Source organism: Aphidius gifuensis, linkage group LG4 (assembly GCF_014905175.1).
Source record: "Aphidius gifuensis isolate YNYX2018 linkage group LG4, ASM1490517v1, whole genome shotgun sequence".
Lineage (NCBI taxonomy): Eukaryota > Metazoa > Arthropoda > Insecta > Hymenoptera > Braconidae > Aphidius > Aphidius gifuensis.
The window spans coordinates 23357085-23371609 of NC_057791.1; the positions used below are offsets into that span (position 1 = coordinate 23357085).

The 14525-nt window shown below is 26.4% G+C and overlaps 4 protein-coding genes across 16 annotated transcripts in view; 2 read left to right on the forward strand and 2 right to left on the reverse strand.

Annotated features, from left to right (window-relative positions):
• Positions 1 to 16: 16 nt before the first annotated feature.
• LOC122855816 (odorant receptor 13a-like) lies at positions 17 to 2873 on the reverse strand. 3 transcript variants are annotated; one of them, XM_044157453.1, is made up of 10 exons: positions 2433 to 2873; positions 2226 to 2335; positions 2042 to 2168; positions 1712 to 1977; positions 917 to 1039; positions 762 to 852; positions 527 to 663; positions 355 to 439; positions 210 to 257; positions 17 to 132 (listed from the first exon to the last, which is right to left on the reverse strand). In XM_044157453.1, exons 3-10 carry the CDS (start codon positions 2153 to 2155, stop codon positions 82 to 84), a joined length of 915 nt encoding a protein of 304 aa, XP_044013388.1. In that variant the 5' UTR covers positions 2156 to 2168; positions 2226 to 2335; positions 2433 to 2873; the 3' UTR covers positions 17 to 81. The 3 variants fall into 3 exon arrangements, with proteins under 3 accessions (XP_044013388.1, XP_044013387.1, XP_044013389.1); XM_044157452.1 differs by having other exon boundaries at positions 2226 to 2351; XM_044157454.1 differs by lacking the exon at positions 2433 to 2873 and having other exon boundaries at positions 2042 to 2155; positions 2226 to 2230.
• Positions 2874 to 3488: 615 nt separating this feature from the next.
• LOC122855817 lies at positions 3489 to 5229 on the reverse strand. Of its 2 annotated transcripts, XR_006374097.1 has the most exons (5): positions 4903 to 5229; positions 4607 to 4823; positions 4381 to 4533; positions 4018 to 4322; positions 3489 to 3691 (listed from the first exon to the last, which is right to left on the reverse strand). XR_006374097.1 is itself a non-coding variant. In XM_044157455.1 (4 exons), the coding sequence occupies exons 1-4, from the start codon at positions 5070 to 5072 to the stop codon at positions 4182 to 4184; spliced, it is 681 nt and encodes a 226-aa protein (XP_044013390.1). In that variant the 5' UTR covers positions 5073 to 5229; the 3' UTR covers positions 3863 to 4181. The 2 variants fall into 2 exon arrangements, 1 of the variants encoding a protein (XP_044013390.1); XM_044157455.1 differs by lacking the exon at positions 3489 to 3691 and having other exon boundaries at positions 3863 to 4322.
• A 105-nt stretch (positions 5230 to 5334) lies between these two features.
• Positions 5335 to 6581, forward strand: LOC122855818 (glutathione S-transferase-like). Its single transcript, XM_044157456.1, has 5 exons — positions 5335 to 5468; positions 5637 to 5779; positions 5858 to 6025; positions 6104 to 6246; positions 6317 to 6581. The coding sequence occupies exons 2-5, from the start codon at positions 5644 to 5646 to the stop codon at positions 6482 to 6484; spliced, it is 615 nt and encodes a 204-aa protein (XP_044013391.1). The 5' UTR covers positions 5335 to 5468; positions 5637 to 5643; the 3' UTR covers positions 6485 to 6581.
• Positions 6582 to 8211: 1630 nt separating this feature from the next.
• Positions 8212 to 14525, forward strand: part of LOC122855819 (serine/threonine-protein phosphatase 2B catalytic subunit 3-like) — a 54677-nt gene continuing 48363 nt past the window's right edge. For 9 of the 10 annotated variants that reach the window (XM_044157459.1, XM_044157461.1, XM_044157463.1 and 6 more), the window contains exons 1-2: positions 8212 to 8641; positions 9723 to 10011. In XM_044157459.1, coding sequence (XP_044013394.1) covers positions 9960 to 10011 — 52 coding nt within the window. In that variant the 5' untranslated portion in view covers positions 8212 to 8641; positions 9723 to 9959. Of the gene's footprint in view, positions 8642 to 9250; positions 9587 to 9722; positions 10012 to 14525 lie in introns of those variants that run through there. The other variant, XM_044157457.1, reaches the window with a different exon arrangement.

Genomic DNA, 14525 nt, shown 5'->3' on the forward strand with positions numbered 1-14525 from the left:
TTTTTTTAGTGAAATTTACTGCACAATATTAATGATAAAAATATATAAATTTATATTGCTGAATATTTTTGATAGACTTTTTTAGAGAGACGATTTTAAAAGTGTGAAAAGAGACATGGCTTTTTTTAAACCCTTGAAAAATTGGAAAAAATAATTAGTATTAATTGAAAATTAATTTATGGATTATTTAAATAATTTAGCTAACTTACATCACCGAAACTTTCGTTACAAAGAGTGTAAAATTTCCCAGCTGTTATCTAAAAATAAAAAAAAAAATATTATATAAATTTGATTAAAAAATAATTATATAAATTTATTTATTTATTTATAAATTTGATAAAAAGTGTTGATTACTTTTGCTGGTTTTTTACTTCTCATCATGATGATAATTATTAATTTCCGGTAAGTTGGTGGCAGTGTGTACCATTCACAAAAATAACTGAAATTTTTTTCGACGATATTATAAATTATGTATACATAAAAAATTAATTTATGTATAAAATTAATTTTTGTTAGTTTGACTTACGAAGCTTTGTGTACAGCTTCACTTTCTTGGATGAGTAAATTTCCCTGGGAACTTATGTAATATAAATGTGAAATTCCACCGAAGGCAAATGCCATGAAACGAGCAGCTTCATTTGGATCATTGAGTTTCATCACAGACTATATTAATTTGCAAATGAAAAAGTAATTGATTATCACTAAAAAAATTATTCTTTTTTTTTTTTTTTAAATTGGAAATTATGGGTAAATTAACTTACAACAATTCCAGTGACTGTTATGATCACTGTACTAAAACCAATCACAAAAATTAACGCAGTTGAAACTGATGACTCTACCAATTTTACAAATCTAAATATAGAAAAAAAAATACGTTAATAATTTATTAGAATAGTCGGGGATAAGATCAACTTACTCGAGTGTATTATTGTGAATTTTAGCACAGTATATTATTCGTTTATGGAGACGTTGATTTTTTTCGAAATTATTTTTTTCGGTATATGGTTCGGTGTCAATATGAAGTCTCTTTAAATTTGCACTGAAAGAAAATTACTTTTAAATCAAAATTTATAAAAAAAGTTGAGTTCAAAAATAAAAAATTGTTCAAAATAAACAACACAATTTTTGCCTTTATATTTAGAAAAAAATGAAAGAAAAAATTGTCTTGTTTGTTTTGAGAGAGAGGAGCAATTTTTGTATTTTATGCAATTTGTTAAACAACAATTAAATGGATTCAAATTGAATTTAAATTTGCCAAAACAGCTCTAATCATTTGACTTGCCTGAAGAGTCAAAAAAAATCTCAAAAAAAATTTAAAAAATTTGGAACCACATAAAAAAAAAAATTACTATTTGATGATTTTAAATTCTAAAAAAAAAACTTTATGTAATAATGTTATAGAAATTTTATCTATTATCATTTGACTGACACTTTTAGTCTCTTTTTAAAAACAATTAAATTTTTTTTTCTATACGTAATAGAATTAACGGTAACGCCATTGGCACCGAATACGGGGAAATTTACGGAGAGATTTATACAGGTTACGGTAGAACTTACGGTAAACATAGCCACCACTGTGTATGTAGAACTGATTCCATTGTACCCGTAAATGTCTCCGTATTTCTTGTAAATTTCCCCGTATCTGTGCTAATATAACGATTTCGTAAAATTATACACAAAACACAATTAGAAAGACTTTAACAAAACCTACCTGACAACTGCCAAACACCCACAAATATGGCTTACATAACACGCCAACATATTATCAAAAAAAATAATAACACCTACACTTATTGGCACTGTTAAATATCCATGCAATAATATTTGATAATAATATTTATCCTGATCCACGAAATATTCAGTTTCATATAAAAACACATGATTTCTTGACTCATTCAATGGTTTAACAATGTCCAAAAATTTTGGTACAACAGCTGATAAAAAATACACTCCAACAACACCAAATATCGCTGCAGCCTAAAAATTATCCTCAATCATAATTTTACATGTGAAAAAATTAATAATTAATAAAAATACTTGCATAAATTCTCATTGATAATTTTCCACGTTCAGCAAATTCAACGAGTAATTTTTTATCCTCTTTTGATTTAATGTCATTCCAATTTTTTTGCATAATAATAAATAATTTTTTCATCTAAATTTAATAACTGAATATTCATTAATTAATTTTATAATTATTAATATTTAATTTATAATTTAATTACTTTATTTCGTGTAAATGTCCAGCAAATAAATTTTGTATGAGTCAAAAGATGAGTTACAATCATTGGTAAACACTCAATGATTTCTTCAAAATCATTGTCATTAATTGCCTCTGTAATTTTAATAATCTTTTATAATTAATTTAAGTTTAATTGTTTTTTTTATTATTGTAAAATTGCTATTATTTTAATTTTTATTTTTCTGGTTACCTTTGGTGTAAATATACTCAATAAAATTGTGTACATGATAATTTGATGATAACGATTTTTAATTAATGAATTAAAAGGCCAATGACCGTAAAATTGTAATGACCTTTTATTCATTCGATAGTATGGGCTCTCGAATAACTCCATTATTCCAACGAGAAAATATCAAGACTGTTTTTTTAAACACAACAAATAGTAGTAAACAATATTTCTTTATTAATTATTTTTTTTTCCCTCTTCTTTTCTTTCTTTTTTTATCCCTCTTTTTGGCTCTTTGCTGAGAAGTGATGCATTTAATATGCATTGTGAAGTTTTTGTTCATTTAAAGTAACGACAGCTGTTTATTAATTTTTTATGATAACATGGCGACTCTTTGATGACATTGTTCCCCTAACTCTTTTTCAATGAATTTATTTTTTCTTTTTATTTTCGCGTTATACACTGTTTTTATGGCAATACTGTGAATATTATTTTCAAACAGAAAAATAAGTATTCACGATAATGTAGTTAAATAGAAAAAAAAAACAAAAAATAATATTCGATTTTTTTTTTTTTTGTGACTGTTAATTTTATTTGTATAATATATTTTTTAGATAGAGCTCTATGTCTTGTTGGTATTCTACCAGTTGATGTTGAAAAAATTCTTCAATACTTTGTGTTATATTTTCTTTATTTTTTATGAAATTAGTGTATCTGAAATTTCGTATTGCGTTTTCGATTTGTGATGATTTTTTACTTATTACACCGGGATGAATTTTTGTGCCAACTAGATAATGTGCCTGGTTAAAGATAAATTAAAAATAAAATTTTGTAAATTGATAATTATTATTATTAAAACCTTTAACAGCATGAGAATAAATATTTTTCTTTTTTCAGATTCAATTTTAGTTTGTTGATCGTTAATTTCTTTTTCTCGAAATCTAAAAAATATTTAATGGATAATTTTTTTAATATAATAAATACTTGATGAATTTTTGTAATTAATTTTGTAACCTTTTCATTTTTTCTAATGCTTCTTTATTTTTTTCGTAAATAAATTTAGTATATCTATGTATTTTTGGTAAATCTATGCCATTTTTTCGCTGCCAATAACCTCGCCACAGTGCTTGAATTTTAATTGCACATTTATTTGTATAATTTTTAAGTTCTAAAGCTTGTTGTTTTTTTTTTAAAGCAATTTTTGTGTTTAATTCACGTCTAATTATACTCGCTGCATTTATTTTCTTCTCGCAAATATCCCTGATTATTTTACGAAACCACAACTTGATGAAATAAAAATATTAAAATTAATTACAAAATGATTGAAAACAATTTTTATTTTATCATTAAACTACCGAAAAATTGAATTAAATTCAACTTGATAATGAGGAAAAAAAAAAACAATAATTACATTTTGTGTTATTATTTTTTTCTGAATTTAATAATATCTGGCAAAATAAAAATCATATCAACGAGGGATTAGTCAGGGTTATCTGTCAGATTCAATAACCTATTGACGTCATATTTTTCAAGTCAATAATTTTGACACACTGATAATTTTTGTAAAATAATTTATTATATTTAATACTTAAAATAAATTTTAATTAACCTGAATTTTTTTTGCCGATTCAAAACGACTTGTTGCATGCCGATCAACTTGAGTAAGTAAATTTTCAATTTCATCATAAATAAATTCCATAAAAAAATATTAATTTTGTTGTAAAATAATCATCAAAAATTTCTGAGATTTTTGTAATTTTTTTTTTCTTTTTATTATCTATAAATTTCAATGTACAAAAGAACAATAAATGTAATAGTCAATATCAACATTAAAATAGTCGTGAACACAGTAATAAATAAATTTTTGTTTTTTTTTTCTGATGACCTTGATTTTAATCGAAAGTCTTTTCGAACCTGTAAATAATAAATAAAAAATAAATAAAATTAATTTGTCTCATTATTTATTGAATACCTTTATCTCGAGGGTCTGGGTTTTCTTGAGTAAATCATCAAGTCTTTGTCCTCGATCGATTAATTTTTGCACTGATTCAAGTAGCACCGTTCGAGCTTCAGCTAGATCATTCCAAATTGCAGGTAAGTTTTTTGTACCATTGCAGCTATTTTCCTGAATAAAAAATATTCAATAAATTTGTTATTTTTGAATTTGAAATATCGTGTGAAAAGCTATTTAAATGTACCATCATTTTTTTGAGAGGATTAGATAAATCATCACTGGAAATATGCGTCAAGTCACGTGAAAGATCAGCTAATATTGGTAACTCTCGATAAATTGTTTGAACTTTTTCTAAATATTCATGAGCCCATGATGCAGTCTCTGATTCTTCAATTGGTGATTCTTGAGCCAATGTCAAGCAAGCATAATGTAATTCTTCAGCTAAAATATGTACAATATATCTGTAATAAAAATTAAAATAATTGCACCACTTTTAAAAAAAATCACTGCATAATATTTATAGATAAATTCATTTCGTACTTATCACAGGTAATGCTAATTTTTTCATCTTCAACTGGTTTAAAGTCTTTAATCGCTCCGAGCACAACATCTCTATACACTGACACATCCAACAACGGATAAGATGCAACAATTTTATAATCAGATCGTTCCCAATGCAGTACTGTTGTATAAAGAATTTTCATATTCATTTTTAAATATTGCCAAATTTACACTGGGGGTTAATTTAATTTTATAAATTTATGTAACAATTTTTGGCTTGATATTTTAACCACGAGCAAGACTGAAGAATTTAAATTATCAGAGAAGTGAGAATGTTCTATAGTTTGGTATATCTCGAGTGTTGTTTTGTTGGCGCAAAAAAAAAAAAAAAAAAAACAAGCATACAAAGTTGAATATAGAATGCGAAAGTTGGTGGGAATTGTCTGATAGTGTATGGAGGGAGAATCCTCTCGCTCTCTTCTAAAGAGAAATATGATAGAGTGTGTATGTGTGTGTTGATCGCTCTAGTTGCCGGTAGTATTCAGCCAAGCTATAACCAAACACTTGTTGGATTTTATTTTTTATTACATATAAACCAATTTGAGGTGAGTAAACAAATTACAAAATTAGCTGTCAATTGATAGACTGTTTTCTTATAGCAAAGTGGATCTAGTTTTACTATGTGGATCTTGAGTGACCACACCTTTTTGATATGAATGATGACTGTATTGATGAGACTGATATCTACTTGTATTAATTTTTTTTATCTACAGAACAAATATGCCGCATTACAAGCTGACATACTTCAATGTGATGGGTCTGGGTGAACCCATTCGATTTCTCTTGAGTTATGGAGATCTTGAATTTGAAGATATTCGTGTTGAGCGTGAAAATGAGTGGCCTAAAATGAAAAAAAGTATGTGCCATATATTTTTATGTCAATAATAAATTACAAATCATTTGTTACAAGTTTTTTTTTTTGAATAATTTTTAGGCACTGCTTTTGGACAGCTACCAATTTTGGAAATTGATGGTGAATCATTTTCTCAGACATTGCCAATTTGTCGTTACTTGGGAAAACAACTGAATTTGATTGGAAAAACTGATCTTGATGCACTAAAAATTGATGGGGTTGCAAATGCTCTACATGATTTACGAAAAAGTATGTTTTTTTAAATTAATTCCACGTTACTTTTTAAAGCATTTAAATTAAATGAAAAAAATTTATTTATTATTGCAGATGTTGCTATGTTCTATCGTGAAACTGATCCTGTTATAAAAAAACAAAGAAAAGAAGAATCTGTCAATGTTACTGTTCCTTTTTATCTCGACAAGTTGGAAGAGTTGGCAAAGACCAATGGTGGATATTTTCATGGCGGAAAGGTAATAATTTTAGCATTATTTCCTTGCTAATTTTGCAAATTTTAATAATTTTTAAATGAATTTTTTTTAGCTGAGCTATGCAGACATCTTTTTCGTTGCAATCCACGATTCTATAGCAAATGCCTGTGAAATTCCAGTAACTGAAAATCGTCCAAGCCTTAAATCTCTCAGAGAAAAAGTTCTAGCTCTACCTGGCATCAAATCCTGGATAGAAAAACGTCCCAAGCTTCAATTTTGAGATCAAATTGTATTTTTTTTTTAACCATAAAAAGCTGTATCTGAAAAAATAAAATAAAAATTGTCAATGTAAAAATACAAAATGTTAAAAAATGTTAAATTTTTTTTTTCACACGTTTCTCCGAGTATTTTTATCGCGGAGAAATATTTCCAAACGATTCTCCACCCAAGTCGATTCGAAGAAAATTCGTAAATAATTTTGATACCTTTCTCTACTCATTTCTCCGCATGGGTCAATTTGGAAGAAATTCGGAGTAATCACGGAGAAATATTTTCACCAGGGTTAATATATTTATGTATTTGGATCAATAAAAAAGTTATTAACCTTGCGATTATCGGTACAGTATCAGTAATCATCCCTTTTGCTGGTTGAAGGCAGGATTACTTGGCTATTTTGACTTGATGAATTTCTTTCTTTTATCATGTCACCGATTTGTTGTTGCAATACAGAATTGTTTATATCGGACTCAAAACATTTTGACTCCCAAAATTTTTTTTCCTTGTCTTTTTCTTTCTCTTCTTTCGCAAGAAGAAATCGCTGTTTTTTTTTTTCAATGGCTTCTCGTGCTCGTTTAGCAGCTGCTTTCATCTTCGCATCTCTGCTCTTTGATAAGGCTTCATACTCTCCCTCTCGTGCCTGGGTATTTGGACTCTCCCAACAGTTATCAGCTTTTCTCCCAGTATGCGTTGTCGCACCGTGGCAAACTTCTTCCCTAGCGGGATCAATGACTTCCAGATCATGCCTTTCTTCTTTTTTTTGTTTTTTTTTTGGCCTTGTATCTTCCATGTTCTAAATTTAAATTAAATGATAAAAAATTATCTATCATTGCAGATGTTGCTACGTTCCCAAATCTCTCAGAGAAAAAGTTCTAGCTCTACCTGGCATCAAATCCTGGATAGAAAAACGTCCCAAGCCGCAATTTTAAGATCAAATTGTATTTTTTTTTTTTTTACCATAAAAAGCTGTATTTGAAAAAAATAAATAAAAATTGTCAATGTAAAAATATAAAATGATTCCTGGTAAAAATATTTCTCCGAATTTTTCAAAATTCCTCCGCGGTTACTCCGAATTCTTCCCAAATTGACTAGTCTCGGTACCGCATGAAGCCCTACCCATGCGGAGAAATGAATAAAAAAGTTTTCTCCTCATCGTTGATTTCAGAAAAATTTCTTCGCGGTAGAATTATTTTTTTTACATATTTCTCCGCATGTTTTTTTTTTCTCGGAGAAATATTTCCGAACGTTCCTGCATCCAAATTGATATCATCGTGAATTCGTAAAAAATTTTGATACCTTTCTCCACTCATTTTTCCGCATGGGTCAATTTAGGAGAAATTCGGAGTAATCACGGAGAAATTCAGGAATTATTTTATTTGGAAAAATAAAATAAAAATTGTCAATGTAAAAATACAAAACGCTTATTATATATTTATGTAATTGGATCAATAAAAAAAAAAGTTATCAACCCTGTGATTGTCGGTACAGTATCAGTAATAAATATCTTTCTTACCGACTGCCAGTATACTTATCTACTAATGGCATGACAAATCTCGTATTATCAGTACCAAAAAAAAAAAAAAATTCACCAATCGTATGGTGGCGCCGACTGTGTTATCAAAACAACACTCAATTGAACAACACAATTTTATATATATTTTTTTATTATTTTTTTATAATGAAGCGCCTGCTGGTGGTGACAAAAGGTTATATTCCATGACCTCGAATGATCAGTGTGCGCGGTGTAGGATGTGCGTGACCAGTGATTGCAAATCGTCAGTGTTCGCACCGCGGAGCTGAACCAGACATCTTGTTAAGTTGAATTTAGCGGCGTGGTCGACCGTGGGTGTCGAGTCGCGGTGCGTCGTGGTGGTTACGGTGGTGTCTCAGTCGTGTCAAAAAACGACTTGTGCCCGTCGTGCCCAAACCCGTATCCTTTTCCCCCTTTCCTAAGGCTACAATATTACGTTTAAACTGGGCATCATTCCCAAACACTGGATATACAAATCAACATAACTTTAAAAAACAATAATCATAATAAATAGAACAACACAACATATAGACATGAGTGTGTTACATTCTAAGCGCAATCGCTAGAAATTTTATCCAACATTATATGTGTTCATAAAAAAAAAAAAAAAAATTAAATAATACAAAACTGGTTTGATTTTAATACATCATTTTTATTCATTAATTATTTATTCTTCAATTTTATTTATTGATTTTTTTATTTTGTTGTTGTGATTTTGGTAAAGAGAATTTTTTTAATCATCATTAAAGAAATTACTCCAATCGAAAAACATAGCAATAATAATAATAGTTTTATATAAAAATATTAATTAAATTAAAAAAAAAAAATTCAATAAAAAAATATAAAAAAAAAACTACTTGCCACCGAAAAAAAAAAAGAAATATAAAATATATTTAGACTTTTCGTTTCATAGCTCTACTCGTCATCAGTTATATTTTTTTTTTATTCTAATTTTTTTATTTTTTGTCTTGCTTTTTATTTCGTGTGGTCGTTGTTGAGTGTAGCGTGTTCGCGTGTGTGCAACGAAGCCCTTGATCGGTCGATCCACTGTGAAAATAAAAAAATAAAGAAAATTAAAAAATACACACACCTATTTAGATAAATAGAAAAAAAGAAAATTTCAAATCAAATTATAATTACAAGAAGACAACTAGAATAAATCCCAGTGAATAAATATTGACACTTGAATTTTTAAAAAGCTAAAAAATAAATAGTTTAAATAATAAAAGCAATATAATAAATTTATTATTAATAATTTATTCATTATAGAAAAAAATAGTATAAAGGGATAATATTTTGGAGCAGCAGCTTAAGAGTGTATGTTAAATTTAAGCGCAGTCTGCAGCTGCCATCGTTCACGTCGTCGTAGGCCGTGGCAGTTACCTCGCGCCATAACGCGACGGGTGTCTCGACGGTCAAGATACTCATCTTCCCATTTCCCTCCCTCCCAAGCTGTCATTATCCCTCTCTACTTAAAAAAATATATAGTCAAATAACAAAACCGGAAAATAAATAATACTAAAAAATATTTCATCCCTTAAAAAAATGTTCACTAGTTAATCTGGCTCGTACCACGTACGTGTTTTTTTTTTTTTTACTCAATAACGACCAACATTAAAAATATATTATTTATTTTCTAGGTTATTTTTTATCATCTGTTTTTTAAATTTTTACATAGTTTGTTAATATTATTTATTTATAATGTTTATAGTTCGTGGTGAAAAATAATAATAATTGTGACAAAATCAAAAAAAGAAAAAGGAAAAAAATATTGAAAAAAAAAAAAAAATCAAACAAAAGTGTAATACAATAGTGCGTTTAAAATAGTTTTAATAATTATTTTTGACAAGTGTATAAAAAAGGCTTTAAAATAGAAGAAGAAAACAAGGTGTGCGGCCGTGTCCCTGCCGCCGAAGCCGACACAAACTACGAACGGACACCAGTCAACATGACCTCGAATAATTCACCGAAGCTTTCGACCACGGAACGTGTCATCAAAAGTAAGATTAATCAATTATTTATAACATAATAAATTTATTTTTCATTAATATGTATATTTAAATACATTATTCAACACTTAAATTTATTATTTTTACATTTCTTGCTGTTATTTCATTTAAATTCATTATTTTCATTATTATTTTTTTACATAGCCAATTGTTTTTTCATAATGATTTATCGGGAATAAAAAAATAAATTTTTTTTTTGAATTTTCAATGTAAATATATATGTGTATATTTATTATTAATGTTTATATGTGTGTGTTTGTGTGTGATTTGGAGTTTTCACCGCCACTATTTATTCTCTCATCCGTTTTCATCTCAATCGGTAAAACAGTGTTTCACCGTGACTCTTCGCCCTGGACTATTTCGTTATTTTTTTATCCCCACTATAATATTACTAGCCAACCAACCAACCAACTACAAGTCACCCTTATAAATTCAAGGGATGATAAAAATAAAATAAACTAATATTTTATTTTATTTCCTTTTTGTAAATTGAAAAATATTTTTTAAAAAATTTTTTTGTTATTTTAAGTGAGTTTTTCGTTTGTATTAATTATTTTTTTTTTGTTTTTTTTTTTAAATTTAAATTTGTTGATATTTTTGGTGAATATTTAATTTATGTTAAATTTTATGTGTAAGGGTATTTAAAGAGACCATAGGAGTGCCCTCGTATGTGAAAACAAGGCCGACCGGCGTCGAGCCGAGATTGATTTTCTCCGCGGGGTCGCGGCGCCATTGATATCGACCACCAAGCCGGCCCTCGAGTCACGCTTTTCCATTTTTCCGAGACCATCGTCATCTCGTGCTTTTTATTATTTTTTTTTTCTTTCAATTTTTCTTTACATATTTTGTGGCCGCGCCTCTTATTTTTTTTCTACAAAATTAAATGAAAGTTTTTTTATTAATTTTTTTATATGATTTTATTGTAAAATTAATACTTTTTTTTTATTTTTTTTTTGTTTTGTTTATTTTTATTTATTTGTTAATTAACATATTGGCTAATTTTATTTGTTGATTTTTTTTTTATTAAAGCAATCATGTAGTTGCTTTATTTTTTACGATAAAAAATTATCAATGATTAAATTTTTTTTATTTAACATTTTATTTTTTATAATTAATTTCAATATATATATTACTAAAATTACGTAAACGATTGTGAATTAATTTTCACAAAAATATAAAACCCAAACTAAAATAAACAATTTATAATTCTTGTAAATTATTATTTTTCAAATTTTATTTCTACGATTTACAAAAGTTAAAACATAAAATAAACTATTATTAAAATTCAAATAAATAACATCCTATTAAATCATGCACTAAAAATGCATTAAAAAAAAAAAACAACTCAAAAATCTATACATAGAATATTCAATTAAAATAAATAAATTAAAAAATACAAATATATTTTTCAGTTGACGATTATTTTATCACAGCAATCGAGTCATTTATAAATGTATAAAAATAATTTTAAAAAATAAATAAATACATTTACATAAGGGTCCAACTATTCCGGGATGTTGACAAAAAAAATGGTAAAAAAAATAAAAGAAAAACCCACGTGGGTGGTTAAATGCTAACCACATAAATATCGAAAGAAAAAAAATTCATTTGAACGTTCCACATTTGAGCTAAACAATTGTAAACTTATCAACAATTTGGCATGTTAATATATATTTTTAATGTCAATTTATTTATCATTGAAATAGTCTCCTTGAATTTTCTCCTACTATTTTATAAATTATATTATTATTTTTTATTTATCTGTCATTGTAACATGATCTAGTTGAGAAGAAAAAATGATAAAAAAGAATTCAATTGACGACATATAATCTTGAGGTAAATTGAAATAAATAATAATAATGAAAATACATAGATATTTGATAAAAGTGAATTATTCGAATGCGAAATATACTTGGCTTCCCAAGAGACATAATTTGTAGCTATCTAATTCGACAAACTGATGGAACACTTTATTTCTAAGGTCAAGTTATATCAAGTATTCAATTACAAGCTTTTTTTTATACTCGAAAATTTAATTTAAAATTGTCAAATATTTATTCAATTTATATATAGCCAAGGTTACTATGACAATAATTTTAAAAGTAAAATTGTTTAACATTTTATAACATATTTTTATACAACACAGGTGTGTTAGTTTTTTAAAACTTTAAGTAGATATTCTTGTCTTGGAAAAATATAAAAAATTCTCAAGGAAAATAAGAACAATGTTGAAAAATGTCCTGTGATAAATAGCCTCCAGTGTAAAAATATATCTTCTTTATGAAAAACTGGGTTAGACATAGAACAATCTGAAAGCTCAATTTATGCAATGATGATAACATTATTACTAAAAAACAATAATAAATTAATGATAAATAATAAAAAATGTTGAAAATAATTTTCAGGAATTTGTGGATGTGTTAAATAATTTTATTGGTATAATAAAAATACAAAAATTATTTCAACAATTTTAAAATCATGCATTATATTTCATTAAAAAAATATAAAATTTTCTATTATTTATAACAATCATTTAAATGAAATAAATTGTAGAAAAAAAAAATTTATTAAATATATAAAATTTATTATATTTCTAACAGAAAATATTTTATTAGAAATTTTTTTTTTGTTATATCTCGAGAGATCATATTATTGTGAATTTTATTTATTTTTTTTTTTCATATATAAAGCCATATAACACCTACGCCAATAATCATACCGAGAGAGTGAAAAAATAAATATGAAAAAAAAAAAAAAATTGTATACCTCGGTAAATAATAAATGCAAATACATTATGTCGACTTTTTTTTTTTGTGCTACATCCATTTACATCTTGGTCACAATCACAAGTGTTCAACCACTTGAATTGTCGTTTAAACACATTACGTTTTTTTTTTTTTTTTCATTACATTGCTTGCCTTTTAATTTTTTCTTTTTTTTTTTTTTTAGAATAGAGGTTTTTAAAAGGACAAGTTGCACATGTTTGATAAAAATTTAAATGAATAACTCGTATATTTGTCGAAGCTCCAAATGAATATCAATTTGTGATAATTGCAAATGTAATTATAATTTTTTTGTATCTGAAAAGTTTAAATTGAAATAAATTTTTTAAAAAATATATATTGACGGTTAATAATGTTTTATTTATTTTTATTATCTTATCATATTAAATTAGGGAAATATATTCTGATGACCTATTGTTAACCTGATATTCACTGATTATTATTCCACGTTGAATTATTCAAAGATGGGTATAATGCACTCCAATCCCATTAATAAAATTTTCTCAACACATATTCAGCATAATTAATCTATTTTTTTTTTCTTCCTAATTTTATTATTATATGTTTTTTTTATATTTTACACACGTTCAAGTGTCTCATTGGTTTAGCCAATTTTTTTTTTTCACTATGACATTGACAGTACATCCACGTGAACGACACATGTAAAATTTTAAAAAACACATGTGTCGTCAATTTTTTTCCAACATAAAAACAATAAATAAAAAAAATATATTTCAACAATCCTTTGAATATATCAACTAAGTTATTCAAAATTATTCAAATTATATTTCGAAAAAAAATAAATATTTATCAATGAATATTCATTTTTAAAAATCTCAAAGAATTTTTTTTTTTTTTCTTTTTCGGAAATATATAAATTATAATAAAATGTTTTTTTTTTTTTTTAATTTTTGTAATATCAACTGAGCATGACAAATAACAGTAAAAAAAAAAAAAAAAAAATTGAGTGACAGTGTACACTATCATACTTCCAGCAAAAAAAAGGAAAAAAAAAAAAAAAAAAACGGAACCTTGAGTTTCCGGGTTGAGGCTCGTGTTTTGTCGGAAAAGCTTTTGTTATTTTTTTTTTTTTAACTTATTTTTCTCGTGTGGGTGTTTGGGGTCATGGAGCTTAGATATCGAGTATAATCATGTTCAACAGCCGGACTTCCCAGTGACTCTTAAAACTTTTCAATTTTTTTTTTATTTTTCATATAGTTTTTATTTTCTTTGACTGTCTTGGAGTTATTTCTCCAAGTTTTTTTTAAATACCGCGTGTCGGTTAGGGTTCAGTAGATCAGTAGTAAAATAAATAATAATATTAATAATAATAAAAAAAAAAGTTTAGTTGGTGAAAACAGAACACACAGTTGCTCATGGCCGGCTGGAGTGTAATAATAGACACAAACAAACTCATTTGGCCGGGTGGCCAACTACATTTGGCTCGTTTTACTTAACCATTTCACTGTTTTAACACTCACAATTTTATATATGACCATTGGTAAAAATTATATTATCAAAACCATATTAACATTTTTCAAAAAAAACATAGAAATACTTGTTCAATTAATTTTCCATCAAAAAAAAAATTTTTGTTTAAACTTTAATTTGTTTATTTAAATTATTTCTCATTTTTTTTATTGATTTATTAATTTTTTTTTTGGTGATTCATATAGACAACATTTTATTAAATATTTATTTTTATATTTTTATTGTACGATG